Source organism: Panthera pardus, unplaced genomic scaffold, assembly GCF_024362965.1.
Source record: "Panthera pardus isolate Hobbes unplaced genomic scaffold, ASM2436296v1 HiC_scaffold_25, whole genome shotgun sequence".
In the NCBI taxonomy this organism is placed as follows: domain Eukaryota; kingdom Metazoa; phylum Chordata; class Mammalia; order Carnivora; family Felidae; genus Panthera; species Panthera pardus.
Genome location: NW_026526821.1, coordinates 82,372,747 through 82,387,453, shown reverse-complemented (window position 1 = coordinate 82,387,453; position 14,707 = coordinate 82,372,747). Strand labels below are relative to the sequence as shown.

Sequence of the window (14,707 nt, the reverse complement as noted above, 5' to 3'; positions counted from 1 at the left end):
ATGCTAAAATGGTTTGAGTTGAGGGGCTGCAACATAGATCACTGTGCCTGCAGAGCCAAAGATATTTACTTTAAGAAGATACTTACCTTTAAGGAAAAGTTGGCTTACTCCTGCCCTGGTAAGATTGAGTTCATACATGTAAAGTGTTTAAAATTTAAAAACATTGCCTGATACTTAGTAAGCACTCAATAGATGCCCACTTTATTATCACTGCACACCCTTACAGTAGAATTTTTGCCGAATAAATGAACAAACAGAAGTAAAGAGGAACCAGAAATTGGGGTCATGGAAGCGACTGGAGGAAGAGTTTTAAAAAGGTGGAAGTCGGCAGCTATGTTAGGTGACAAATCAATACTGAAGAAAGACTGTCAGATTTGGCAGTCAAATGAAGTGACCTGACCAAGGAGCAACTTGTATGAAACGGTGAGGACAAAAGCTAGACTGTGGTGGGTTTAGGAGAGAATGAAAATGAGGAAGAAAGTAGAGATTATACATTTATAACGTGACAACTATATGACAGCAAGTATTGAGATAAAAGTGAACACACTTGGTCTGCCACTTGGAATTTCTAAAAATCTACTAGCCCAAAATATCAAGTTTATTGAAATATTGGGGTATATGATGGATCTTCTGCTTATCTTTCAGCTGTTTATTGTTAGATAAAATGTCAATGGTTAAAATTCAAGTCCATAACTAACAGAACTTCAGGCAGAAATTTCAAGTCTAGAACCATTAAAAGATTTATGATGATATTGATAGTAAAGCAATGTTTGTTTGGTGATCTTAATCATTGCGTGAACTTAATTCGTTTGAAATGAGATTTCAATGCAACCAATAGTATAAATTTGCCTATAGCACATTTATTATAACCCAAAAAAACCTATACGAGCATTTTTTTTATTCATTCCATAAACCTTTGCATGTATTACACATTCTGGTAGATTTAGATACATGTATATAGAAAGAATTTAGTTTATTTGGTCATTGCTTTCCCCATCCCATCCAGGAATTTAAGAGTTAGTTGGTGAAGAAGCTAGTTGAGCAAATAGGTTCAATATTTGTTATAGATACTAGGGTAGAAGTTCAGACGGGCACAGCAGAGGCACAGAAGAATAAAATATTTTATATGAAACTATTTTGCCATCTGTCACCTATTTTTGCCAATGATTTTTACACCTATGCATTGTGTACATGAAGACGAAACAGAATGTTATCAACTCACAGCTGCTTCCTGGAAAACACGAGACATTTAGGACTCTGAATACATGCATATTATTACCAAGGGTTTTTTTTTTTTTAGGGGGTTACAAGAGTTAGGTTTAATATGATCTTGTTTTTATTAAAGTATACACTGCATATTACATTAAAATATATACTATATATAGAAAAAAGTCTGTAAAGATACACATTTAAAATATTAACGGGGCGCCTGGGTGGCTCAGTCCATTGAGCATCCAACTCTTGATACCAGCTTGGATTGTGATCTCGCAGTCATGGGATTGAGTCCGGCGTCAGGCTCTGTGCTGAATGTGGAGCCTGCTTGAGATTCTCTCTCCCTCTCTCAGAATAAATAAATAAAATATTAGTGGGTTATATCTGGACGGTGGGATTGTTAGGGTATTATTTTCTTCACTATCCTTTTTTGTGCTTCAAATGTTTGTACAAGGAACAGGGCTTACATTATTGTCACATATAACAATGGAACAAAACCATGGAGTTTTAACCACCACTTCTTACAAGCATTCGGCATGTGTACGTTCAAGCACACAGAGACTAGAGGTTTTTATGTTTTTATAGATTGTCCAATATTTAGTTGTTACATGTATAGCAACAAAAATTTCTCAGCCTACAAATGTCAGCAGATAACATCTCAAACAGACGTGTGTAGAAGTCAACTCCATTGGTTAGTTCTCTTCTGCGAGGTGGCAAACCATCCAGGCACCGGCCACTGAAACACTGGGATTTACTTAAAACAGGGAGTGTACACAACGAATGCATACTGTGTGAACTACTCGGTTTGGCCTCAAGCAACAAGACATTGGTAAAAAGTGGCTTAAGCAATAAAGATTTACTGTCTCACAGAACATGAAATCCAGAAGGAGGTGAGTTCCAGATCCGGTTAACTCAGTAGCTCAGCAATTTCAGGATTCTGGGTCAGCTCTCCTTTGACTTTCTTGGCTTTCTCCTTCTGGTTAGCACCGAACATCACTGCCTCACATGAGAACTGAAGGCAGGAAAAGCAAGGCATTCTCCCCTCACTCCACCTCTCTTTTTTCCAGTGATTCAAATCTTTCCCAGAACTGAATTTCCCTACCAGACATCTTCCTACATTCTATTGGCTACAGTGTGACAGTTCAGTGTAAGGAAAAATGGGTTGGGGGGGGGGGGGGGACTATAGTCGAAAGAAAATACCAGAGTCACCCCTAAACTGAGAATGGAGAGAAGGATTACCATTATTGCCCTAGACCAACAGTGTCCAGTAGAATTTAATGTGAGCCACAATGCCAAATCCTGAGTAGACTTTGGCTAAAAAGAAGCCTTCATTTTCTCCTTCACGAATGAGCTACAACATTAATAAGCAACACTGCCTCCCATGAGCTAGAATTAGAAGCACCAAGGGTACATCTGGAAGTATTCCAACAAAGACACCTTAGTCATGGAACCTGGACTTTGAATTCCTGTGTTATGGTTCTAGATATGACCCTGCCTATCTGTGTGGTCTTAATTGAGTCATGTGGCTTATCTGGGCTTATCTGCCCCCGCTTCCTCATCTTAAAACAGGTGGTTCTTTAAAATGTCCTTTGCATTCTAGTACTACAAGATTTTATACTACTGTTCAACTGGGACTTTCCCAGCCCTTTATCTGACATCAGCAAGTTGGGCCAGTGACACGTGGAAAGTTATTCAGAAGGGTACGCTTTCGGATGCCATGGGGCAAAATGCACTTTTAGAGGGAAAGAGAGAGGGCAAGCCACAGTGGCTTGTCATTCACTCATAGTAAATATTACAGGACACCCACTATGTGCCCTAGTGACTCTAGATGGAGTAAGAGAGAATAAGTAGTCTCTGCTGTCAGAGAGCTTACTATCTAGTGGTAAGGTAATAGAGATAAGTAGATACACAATTACATAATGCACAAAGAAGCCCAGGATAGAGGAAGATGACGCTGTATCCTGGAGCACCTAGCCCCACGGAGGGGAGGGGACAGAACCTCACTGGAGGAAGTGATACCCAAGGGATGCCAGGAAGAAAAGTACTTGGTTGGTCTTCGTGGCACTGTGGGAAATTGCCTGGCCTCCAGGGCATCTCACCCTGTAATTTATTTGCTTTTCTTTTCTCTGACGTATTGTTTTTCTATTCCTTTCTTCAATGCATGTGTCCAGATGTCTGTATGTCTGGGATCAGGTGAGAGCACCACGGAGAAACTCTTGCAGCAAACTGACAGTTTCTATTTCAGATCTTTCCACCACCTCCACTACCATCACTTACACCACTACCATTTCTGCCTTCATTATCACCTCTCAACACCTCCATCATCACCACCACCACCACCATCAACATCACTACCACCTCAACATCTTCATCATCACCTCCACCACCAAGAGCACCACCTCTGCCACCATCAAAAAAGTATACAAGTAGGGGCGCCTGGGTGGCTCAGTCGGTTAAGCGGTCGACTTCGGCTCAGGTCACGATCTCGTGGTTCACGAGTTCAAGTCCCATGCCGGGCTCTGTGCTGACAGCTCAGAGCCTGGAGCCTGCTTCAGATTCTGTATTTCTGTCTCTCTCTGCCCCTCTCCTGTTCACCCTCTGTCTCTATAAAAAAAAAAAAAAAAAAAAAAAGTATACAAGCAAGCCTTGTTTTAACTAATCTCGAAAGTGTGTATAAAGTCTGAGCTAATATAATGAACAAATTAGGGGATTTGCTTTTCCAAATTATTCAATCTACAGCAACCTTAAGTAGTTGCTTCCCTAGTATTTTTTTATATGTGCATTGGTTTACAAACTTTTTTTTTTTTTTTTTAATTTTAGAGAGAGAAAGCATGAGATGGGGAGAGGAGCAGAGGGAGAAAGAGAAAGAATCTTAAGTATAATTCATGCTCAGCACAGAGCCCGATGCAGGGCTTGATCCCATGACCCTGGGATCATGACATGAGCCAAAATCAAGAGTCAGACACTCAACCGACTGAGCCACCCAGGCACCCCAGTTTACAAACATTTTAACTGTCCAGATCTCTTTAAGAATATACTTATTTTAAGAAGCAAGGCACATCACAGACAGGATTTTCATGCTGAGAAAGAGGACAAGCATAATGAGCTGAAAAGGCCTTTTTCCTTATTCATTAAATTATTGAGAAGCGTTTTGGAGTGCCTGGGTGGCTCAGTCAGTTTGGTGTCCAACTTCGGCTCAGGTCACGATCTTGAGGTCCGTGGGTTGAAGCCCCGTGTAGGGCTCTGTGCTGACAGCTTGGAGCCTGGAGCCTTCTTTGGATTCTGTGCTTCCCTCTCTCTCTGCCCCTCTCCTGCTTGCGCTGTCTCTCTCTCTCTCTCTCAAATACACATTAAAAAAAAAAATTATTGAGAAGAGTTTTTTGGCACACACAAATCTACTCAACATTAAGCAGTTTTAGTTAATTGGTCATAAATCAGTGACTATAAAGGTGGAAGTTAATTTTATCAATAGTAGTCCTATCTATAAATAGTAACATATATAAAAATGATCCATATATTTATATACTTACACTTATATATTTTATGTGAATCATGTATTTGTATACACAAATATACAATACTTATAAATGTGATCAATGTATACTGCTATTATAAATATCCTTCCCTAATTATGAAACTTGGGTTAGAGACCGAAGTAGACTGTAAAAATGATTACAAATTCCTCGCATCCTTGCATGTACATCCCTTGCTTGCTACATACTGTGCTACTCTTCTTATCAAGGAGAGTCTATTTCCCCACTCCTTAACTCTTGACTCTGGGTTGGTAGTGTGACTTCCTTTGTTGTTGGGATATTAACAAATGTGCCACAAACAGAGGCTTGAAAAATGCACGCACTTTGGGGTTTGCCCTCTCTTACTGATTTGGGAACCCTGCCACACCACCATATGATCTAATCTGGGTTGGCCTCCTGGAGAATAACAGATCATGTGGAGCAGAGATGAGCTAGTCTAGCTCAGGCCCCTGTGAGATAGATCAGCTACCAAATCACCAGATATATTAAAGACCATCCTAGACCATCCAGCCCCAGCTGAGCTGGGCAAGGCCAAAAGAGCCACTAAGTCAACAGACCAGAGCCTCATGAGAAATAATAAAGTGTTTATTGTTTTAAGCCACGAAATTTTGTGGTGGTTATACAGCAAAAGCGAACTGATACAAGAACCACACATTACTGAGTTTATTGGAGCCACAGTTGCCCCAAATATGATTTTTCATTTTCTTCCAATTCTAAGAGCTCTGATTCTCTTTCAGTATTAAGCTTCTTTTCTCAGTATGGTCTTTACAGAAGAAAGAGGGTGGGGAATAAAGGTAGAAAAAATGAGGCATGATGTTAAGAGTGAGGAGGAACAGATATGAATTACAGAGGTGATGGTGACACCAAAAAGAGAGGTCGCTACAACTCATACAGTGGTGGCTAACTTCCTGGGAGAAGGTCACTCTACAAAATCGGAATCTCTATGAAACTCCCTGGCACTGACCCCAGATGTCCCTATGTTCAATTGCAAACACACATTCTAAAATTCCCCTTCTGTTCCATTCCTTAGTTCCTCTCAAATCTTTTTCACGATCCCAAATATGGCTTTCTATTTTGGTAGTTAGAATTTTTTTGGCTATAAGTGACAGAAACCAAATTTGATCTTCAAAGTCCAGATCATCCTTAAGCTTTAGGCAAGATTGAATTCAGTTGCTCAAATGATGTCCTCAGGGAACTGTCTCTCTGTCTCTGTCTCCAGGTTCTGCTTTCCTCTGTGCTAGCCTCATTGTATCCCTTAATCCCAGACCTATTTTGTAGGTCCTAGAGTTGAGTGGTGGCAACTGTCAGTTATGTCTCCTCATCTTTGGGAGACCGAACCTTCCTCCCCTTCCCCACCAGTTACCCTAATCACATGAAAGGCACCAAGAGTCATCCAATTTCCCAAGTCAAAAACTTGGAAGTTATCCCAGACTTCTCTGTTAGTCCCCACCTCTAATAGATCTGAAAGCCAAGTCATTTCTACCCCACCTGTGTCTTTGGAATTGGTTTTCCCTCTCCACGGCCACTGCTACTGTGCGTTGTCATGCACTGTTACCCTGTCATGGAAGAAGAAAGTTTCTTCCTAACCAGTCTTTGTTTTGCTTCCTACAAACCATCCTCCATGCCTGGAGGAATCTATAAAAAATGTAAATTTGAGTGTAGCATTCCCTGCTGAAAAAGTTTGGTTATGGGGGTACCTGGCTGGCTCAGTAGAGCATGTGACTCTTGATCTCAGGGTTGTGAGCTGGAGCCCCATGTTTGGTGTAGAGATTACCTAAAAAATAAAGTCTTAAGAAAAAAAAAAGTTTGGTTATGTAACTTGTGTAAACTGCTTTATAAAACTGGGGTACAAACATGATCCCACTGGGTGATTTTTCCAATCACTTGAACCCCTTGCTGCTTGGTTGGTAGAAAGCCTAGTTAATTTGGATAGAGTTCCCTAGAAACAGAGCCTGAGCTAGGGGTAAGTGTTGTTATTTTAGGGGCCTCTGCTCCCTGCCACTTGGTCTGTGGCTATGCTCACTGTAACTCAGTCTGCCTGCCAGTCTATACTACAGTCTTGGGCAGGAGATTGGGAATTGGTGTCTTTCCTCCTAAGAGGCCCAGAGCCCCCCACTCAAATTGCTGTACCCAGTGACAAATTCTGCCTACGTGGGGTCTCAAAGAGGGGCCTTAATCCAGTCATAAAAGATTCATGCAGAGGTCAAAGACACAAATGCCTGTAGGAGCCTGAAGCTTGACAGATAAGGCAGAGGCCACCCAAAACAATCAGTTGTTACCATGCAGGAATTTGGCACTCACAGTCGCTACACCTTTGGATCTTTTCAGGAGCCACAAATCTTAATTTTTAAGTGAAACATTCTGATTTTAAACTGTTAGCTTAATTTTAATTTTAATTTTTATTTTTAAGCAGGAGAATCAAAACATGTCTAGGGCCTTATCTGGCCCTGGAGCTATCAGTTTGTGAATGCGGTTTTATGCCCTAAATCCTAGAACAATGAATGCCCACTTGTCTCACATTTGCATAACTATGGGGCCACTGCAAAGAATTGGGGCTGACAAAAATCAACTGTGAACCAGCTACAAAAGGTTCCCTGACTTCAAGACGGTCTGAAGTCCTTTAGTGTGGCCTACGTGGCCTCCCTGACCTGGCTCCTAGCCTTCTCTGGGACTTGTTACTCCCGCATTCCCCCACATGTCTCACACCTCAGGGCTTCTGTGTTCACTGGGCTATTCCAGAGGCCCTTACTTTGAGTTATCTAATCAACACTCACACCCTCCTTCAAGATCGGATTCAAGCACCCCCTTTCTCTGGACAGCCTTCCTTCCCCCAACTTCTGCTTTCTCCCCGGCTTACTCCAGGTTTTAGAGGGGTACCCCACTGCCCTAACGTTTTCTTTAAAGGCCTGTTGTCCCACCCGACCTAACCCCTAGAGGGCGGGACCCTGGGTTTCTTTCCTCACCTCTGTATCCTCATTGCCTCATAGAGTACCCACACTTTTAAGTGCAGATTGGAGGAATGGGCCTCGAATTTGAAAAATAATGAGCCTAACCATTGCCTTTCACACGCCAGAAACCCATTGGCAAAGAACTGGTAACTTTTGAGAAAAATTGAAACTTCTTTAAGAGAAGACTGGAGGGAACCCTCTGCATACTTTCATTTTTAAAATGACCACACATTTGTGAAATATTTGTTGCAAAGAAATAAGTGTTTATACTTCCTCAGCTTTGGACATAACTGAGTTCTATGAATTCTAGAACTGGAGAACAGCTGAACTGACTCCTTGCACTAGTTTCCCCGCCCCCCCCCCCCCCCCCCCCCCCCGTCTCAACCCCATCTAACCTCAAAGGTCCCAGGGCTCTTACTGTCAGGACTGTTGGCTGCCTCGGAGGAGAGACGGAACCAGCTGTTCTAGAATGAAACAGTACTTCTACAGAGACGGCGGCCTACGTTAGGAGAGCGAGCAGCCACAGTCGAAAGACCCTTTGAATTCGCTCTGAAATCGACTGAGGCTGGTAGACTGAAACTCCACAGGCTAACCCTAAGCGGTTACATTTTCTCGACCAAAAGGTTTCCCAGCCCTGTCACTCATTCCCTGCTTTCTCTCCCTCCCCAACGCGCACACACAATTTTGGTGGACCGCTGCACTTGACATTGAGCCTGTCTCCTACCTGCAGTAGGGCACCTCGGGGAGCCGCGAGGTTGGCGTTTCATTCATAATATATGACCTCAAGGGAGGAGGGAGACAGGGACAAGAGCCTTTCATCTCTGTTACTTAAAATCCCAGCAGCGCGACCGAAAAGGAAAATGAGCTGGGAGTGAGCGGCATCGGGGCAAGTATGGCACGATAACGGTACGAGCGAGCGCGTCAGAGGCCCGCCCGCCGGCTATTTATACTGCGGAGATTATGCAATCTGGCTCCAGCCATTCATGCCCGGACTGGGACGCCCCGCGCCGCGGGGGGGGGGGGGGGCATCATTCCCGGGCTCCGGGTCAGTTTCTAAGTTTGCATCATCCCCTTCATTACGAGAGCTTGGGTTTCCATTCCTGCCGGCCGGTCTTGGGGGAGACAGCTGGGCTACAAACTCACTTGGCACACGCGACCGCTTACTTAAACATAGTAAAGGCACCGGGACGCCGAGGCGCGGCCGAGTGGCGCTCGGGGCTGGGCTCAGGGCAGACCGGAAGGAACTGATAAACCCAGCGCTAATGATACCTGCTCCCTCCCCCGTCGGAAGTGTCCTCCTAGCGCCGGTCATTGAGAAATACCGAAGGGGCAGAACGGGGGTGAGGTGAGGACAGGCCTGGGCGCAGCTGCGCGCGCCTCGCGGGGCGGGGAGCGAGCCCGCCGCGGCAGTGGGGCCTTCTGCCGGGCGGGTCGGGCGGTACAAACCTTAGGGCACAGCAGAGTCCTCTCCAAGTCACCCCCGCCCCGCGCGCGCCCCCGGCGGGGCTGGAGGGAGTGATTTACCAGATCCCACCAGCAACCCCACCCGGGGAAGATCTACACTCGCGGCCCTACCGGACCCCGGTGGGGTGGGAGGACGCAGAGAAGGGGCGAAGGACGCGAACGAGAGAGCGGATCGCCCAGAAAGATAAAATGTCCGCTTCTCCCGGCGCCAGTGCAGGGCAGTAGGGAGCGGGGGCTGCGGCCGGCTTCCGAGTGAAACCAGACCTGCGGGTCTACTGAGCATGCCCATCCGGTGGCCTCCGAGGGTTGCTCCGGTTCCGCGCTCCGGGCTTTCCCCGCGGCCGGCGGAAGGACCCGAGTGAGGGGGGGGGGGGGGGGGGGTGTGGAAGGGTAATGGTGCTTCCCTGCCCCGGACTCGGGCTTGAGGGGTGGGTAGGTGGGGGTCCTCCTGGGGGCTCCTCTGGGTGTGCGTCAAGTTGTGAGAAGACCGACTCTACTTTTGAAGCTGTACGATCTCACTCTGAGTCGACCATGAATTGATCGTGTTCAGAGCTATCTGCTCCGTTTTGCTGGTTATGGGGGAGAGACACGGATGTGGGTATTTAGCTTTCAGTAACGTTATTAAGTTAAAGTCCTAAATCCCTAGTATTCTAGTAACAATTCTACAGACTTGGGTAACACCCTGCTATTCAGATCAATAAACACATCTGAGTTATTCGCCCAATACTGCCATTTATTTTACGGAGCTGCAGGAGTCAGTAATTGATAGGGAGGACCTGCTAGGAACATTTCCATCAAAAAGTCCTTTTGGGTGACAAACAAGGAAGAAGAGAACTGGAAGAATTTCTTTACAGGAACATGACGGACCGTGAGTGAAGGGGGGTGGCATTTGGTAATACAATTGGCTAGAGAGAAGAAAGGGTTGCCACCGATCTATTTGCAGTGTGCTGCTTATTAACACACTACCTTCACTGTGTAGCCATTTATTCTTCCCAGCAATCCTACGTTGTGGTATTATCCTGACACTACAGATGCCGAACCCAAAGCTCAGAGAACTGGAATCTGGCATCAGGGTATCCAAGTGGGGACCTGGTGACTCCTGGACTTTAGAATGTTTTCCTTTGCTCCTCTGGCTGCCTGGTCTGCCATCTGGGCCATTCACTGCTATTAGCAGGGAACTGGATTAATGAGTGGTGATGACACCAATTCACTTGCCTACCTGCAGAAATTAATTCATCTCACCTGCCACGTTGCCATTTGGGTACTCTGAAAGTGGAGGGTGGAGCCATAGAGATGCCCATTGGATGCATACTTCTGACATGGACAAATGTCTGTTCCTGGAAGTTCAGGAATAACTGAGTGGGATCTCTTTCAGCGCCTCCAGGAGAAAAGCAATGCCCAAAGGTGAGAACTGGATAGATGCCTTAGCCTTATGGGGATTTAGAGAACAATGAGATCCTCCTTTGTTCAGTGCTTTCTCATAGACTGTCAATGGCCCCCAAACCTGAGAAAGACAAGATTGGCCTTGTTAGCCCTGTTTTATGAAGAAACTGAAGAATTGCTAAGTCTTACTCAGGGTTTCAGGGCTGCTAGGAAATAAACAGAACCCAAGCATTCCTCCCATCTAGTTCTCTTTTCAGCACTACATACCAGCACTCAGCATCAAAGGTGGGTGAACACCAATCCATGTCCACAAAGATCATGGCTGTGATAAGCGTGAACCTAGGGTAAACCACTAGTTTCTCCTTGACTCAAGGTGATACTCTTACTATCTTTGGAACACTTATAGCTCTCCAAATGCATGTATATACCCCTTACATATACTAACTGTATTTGAGACATATATTTAATCTCTTAATTTGTTCCATGGTTGCTGTTTACTTAAAACCTCTGCATGTTTTCTTGGTACATTCAGGAGGATGGAAAAGTCTACTGTGCTTGAAGAGTAGGAAGGAGCGGGGGCTGTATCTCTTGCTCTCTAGCAAGACGCTCAGAAGCAAATACTGAACAGCTATGTAACTTGTGGGACCCACTGCAAAGTAAAAATATTGACCCCTGTTCCAACACTATAAATAATTTCAAAATTGCAACAGGAGAGGGGTGGCTCAGTTGGTTAAGCATCTGACTTCGGCTCAGGTCAGGATCTCTGGGTTTGTGGGTTTGAGCCCCACATCAGGCTCTGTGCTGACAGCTTGGGAGCCTGGAGCCTGCCTGGGATCCTGTGTCTCCTTCTCTCTCTGCCCTTCCCCCCTCACACTCTGTCTCTCTCTCTCAAAAGTAAATAAACATTAAGAGAAAAAAAACAAAAAACAGCAACAGCGGACACTCAAACTAAGTAAAGATCCCTGTGTAACTGGACAGGTTACATGCCAAGGAAGCCAGTCCTGTCCGTTGCCCAGAAAGTGCTGCTTTGGAGAGTATGGGCCCACCCAGCCCCATGGTCCCAGGACAAGGCAAGAAAAATCATTTAAAGACAAAGGTGTGTGTGTGGGGGGGGGGGGGGATGGATCCAGAAGCTCTCCATCGCCCCATCTGTGCCAAAGCCCACGGGGCTGGTAACCTCTGGCCCAGTAACTACGGCCTTCAAGGGCCTGGGACAAGGGGCATCCTCAACCAACATTAGAGAGGTTTACTAAATAATTTTTAAAATGTATTTGGGCTTACCTTTTAACCCGAGGAAGTCCATCATTTCTACTGAAATGCAAACGTTTCTGGGCTGTGCTGTGTTGGATTTACTTTTTTTTTTTTTAATGTACAAATAACGATTCCCCAAAAACGCCCGTTCCGCTAGCAAGACAAAGATCACAAGATTCACGTGAAATTGAGAAAAAGGCCTCTACCATTCAGAACCCCGCAAAAAGCACCTGTGCCGCCCCCACCCTCCTGCTCCACGGTTAGGGGTACTTGGTCCTCTGAGCCCGAGCACCCCTCGGCGCCTCCCCTGATCTCCTCGTCTTCGCCCCCGCCCCCCACTATTTTTAATCCAGGGGTTTAGATCGAGGGAGGGAACCAAACTGGAGCCAGATGTGTGCGAGTCCCCGGCTCCCGCCTCCTCCCTATTCTTGGGCATCTTAAAACCCGGAACGTGAGAGAAAAAGGATCCGGAGCTAGACAGACGCCGCACAAACAACTCCGCTCCGCTGCTCCTCCGGGAGTGAAAGCCAGTAGGGAGGGGGAAAGGAAGCCGGGCATGCTCAGTAGGCGGGACAAAGTTTTTTTTTTTTTTTCTCCCTTTTTTTTTTTTTTTTTTTTTTTTTTTTTTCTTTCGGTCGCAAGTAGGAAGCTTTTTGCACTCCACCACCTCTGGCCGCTGGGAAGACGTCATCGCTTCCGCCCTACTTCCTCCTCCTGTTGGCGGCGGTGAGAATCCAATATGGAGTAAATCGGTAGAGTCGAGAGATGGGGCTCGGACGGGGCGCCCTGCACCGCCTCCCAGGCGCACCTCCCCCGGCTGCCGACCGCTCCCCGGAACCGTGATTGGCCCGGCCCCCGGGGGCGACCCCGGACCGAGCCCCCACCCCCGGCCGGCCCTCCTCTCCTCCTCCTCTCAGCAGTCCCCGCCGCTCCACGGCGCGCTTGTTTTTCTCCTCCTCTCCCCCACCGCCGTCCCCTGCCCAAATCTCTCCCCTTCTGCCCGCAGCCTAGCCCCCAGAGCCCCTCCTGCCTCGCCCGCGGCGCTGCGGCGCTCACTCCTCCGGCAGCCTGCCTTTGCACCCCTTCCCCAAACCTCACCTCGCGCTCCTGTCGCCCAGCTTCCCCTTCTGCCTTCTGCGGCGCCCCCTTCATCTCTTGCGGCTCCCCCTCCCCAACCAAATCAGGCGATCTCCGGAGATGTGAAGAAGGGGGGTGAACGGACAGGAAGATGAAGGGAGCAAAGCTGCCCGCCGCGGGACAGGCGTCTAGGTGAACAGGAAAATGACCGAAGAAACACACCCGGACGAGTAAGTTTGGCCGCGGGGTGGGAAGAGGGTGCCCCGCGGGGGCACCGTGGGGGCCGGGGCTGAGGACGCAGGCGGGGACGCTGGTTGGGTGAACTTGGCATGGGGTGCAGCGACTCGCTGGCCTGTGGGCTTCGGGATGCGAGATTTCTACCCTTGTTGAAGTGAGGAGGGGGCAAAGACTGCTGCGGGCCGGCGGGGGTGCGCCTTGGGTCGGCCGGCTGGTGGCCGCGGCGGGGGCCAAGGGCGAGCGGGTGACCTCGGGGCGGTCCCCGCTCCTTCTCCGGGGACTCACAAACACCCCCTCCCCCCCGAAATCTTTGGCCGCCGGAGCCCAAGACCTGACACCCCCTCTCCGGCTTCCTGGGGTCGGTGGGTTTTCACTTGGTGACTTTGTGACTCCTGCGCCGCCGCTCGCCCCCTTCCTCCCGGGTCCCTTAGGGAGCCCACTGGGGCCCAGGCTCCGCCATTTCGTTTTCTTGAATCGCTCTCATTTGCATACCACATTTTCATTCATAAAAACACGGCGGAGCGAGGAGAGGACTGGGCGCGGACTGCGCGGGGGTCTGCGTGAGCCCGGATCCCCTGGCGGGTCATCGCGCCGGAGCCGCCCGAGGGGTCCCGCGGCGCGTGTGAGCGTGTGTGCACACGCTTGTGGGCTCGGGACAGGCGCCCCGCGGGGTCCGGGCAGCTCGGGGGCGGATCCGAGTCGTGTGCGGCGGGGGCGGGCGGGAGCGTGCGGGACAACGTGCTGCGGGCGTGTGTGTGTGTGTGTGTGTGTGTGTGTGTGTGTGTGTGTGTGTGTGTGTTTGTGTGTGTGTTCGTGTGTGGGTGTGTGTGTGCGTGTGTGTGTGCGCGCGTGCACAGGCATTCGTGCCCGGCCCGCGAGCCCGAGGGGAACAATGCTCGGGACACTCCGCTGGAGGGGCTCCGGGTCTGACCCACCGCCCTCCGCGGGATGGGTGCCTTTTTTTCCCAGCCGCAGGCCAAGGTGAGGCTCCCTGCAGCCTTGCGGTCGCGAAATCGCGTTTGTCTTTCTCCCACCCCCGTCCAAGGCGTTTCCAATCGCCGGAGAAGCGGAGGCCGGGCTCCTGGGCCCGGCGCCTGAGGTCGTCGGTTTCGGGTCCGAGTGGTCACCGCACGGTGGCTGTTGACGCTGCTCAGTGGCTGTGCCCGCCACCAGCCACTTTTTTTTTTTTTTTTTTTGTGAATAAGACGCTCTCCTTTATTGTCACATGATATCCTTCCCCTCCTCCCCTGCACATTCATAAATCCGGAGACTGCCTCGGCTCCTTTCATTCAGAGCTGCCATTAGCCAAGGTAGCAGTGGAGCTGGCTTGGGCGTAAAGAGACTGTTGGCAGCCGTGAGGACGCGCCCTGGGGGGAGGCCCAGAGCTTGTCTTCGGGGAAATAGGGGCTTCGGGTAGCTGCTCTCCGGGGTCTTTTGCCCCTGCAAGCATTGAGAGTGCAGAGAGGGGAAGTGACTCAGGGTTGGATGACGGGGAGGGCTTTTCTTGCAGCAGGTGACAGAATGTTGTGCTCTACTCTTAAGAATCTACTTCACTTTTTTTTTTTTTTTTTTTAAATGTCCCTTTATCCTTTGGTGTCTGCT

At 48.3% G+C, this 14,707-nt stretch overlaps 1 protein-coding gene and 1 long non-coding RNA gene across 2 annotated transcripts in view; one reads left to right on the top strand and one right to left on the bottom strand.

Moving 5' to 3' along the window:
* Positions 1–840: 840 nt before the first annotated feature.
* On the bottom strand, positions 841–9,517 carry LOC128773529 (uncharacterized). Its single transcript, XR_008417870.1, has 2 exons — positions 8,418–9,517; positions 841–6,533 (listed from the first exon to the last, which is right to left on the bottom strand). It is a non-coding gene; the product is annotated as an uncharacterized LOC128773529 (long non-coding RNA).
* A 2,937-nt stretch (positions 9,518–12,454) lies between these two features.
* The window catches only part of SPRED2 (sprouty related EVH1 domain containing 2), a 112,262-nt gene continuing 110,009 nt past the window's right edge, over positions 12,455–14,707 (top strand). The window contains exon 1 of the mRNA XM_019438317.2: positions 12,455–13,098. Within this exon, the coding sequence (XP_019293862.1) occupies positions 13,073–13,098 (26 nt within the window). The 5' untranslated portion in view covers positions 12,455–13,072. The remainder of the gene's footprint in view (positions 13,099–14,707) is intronic.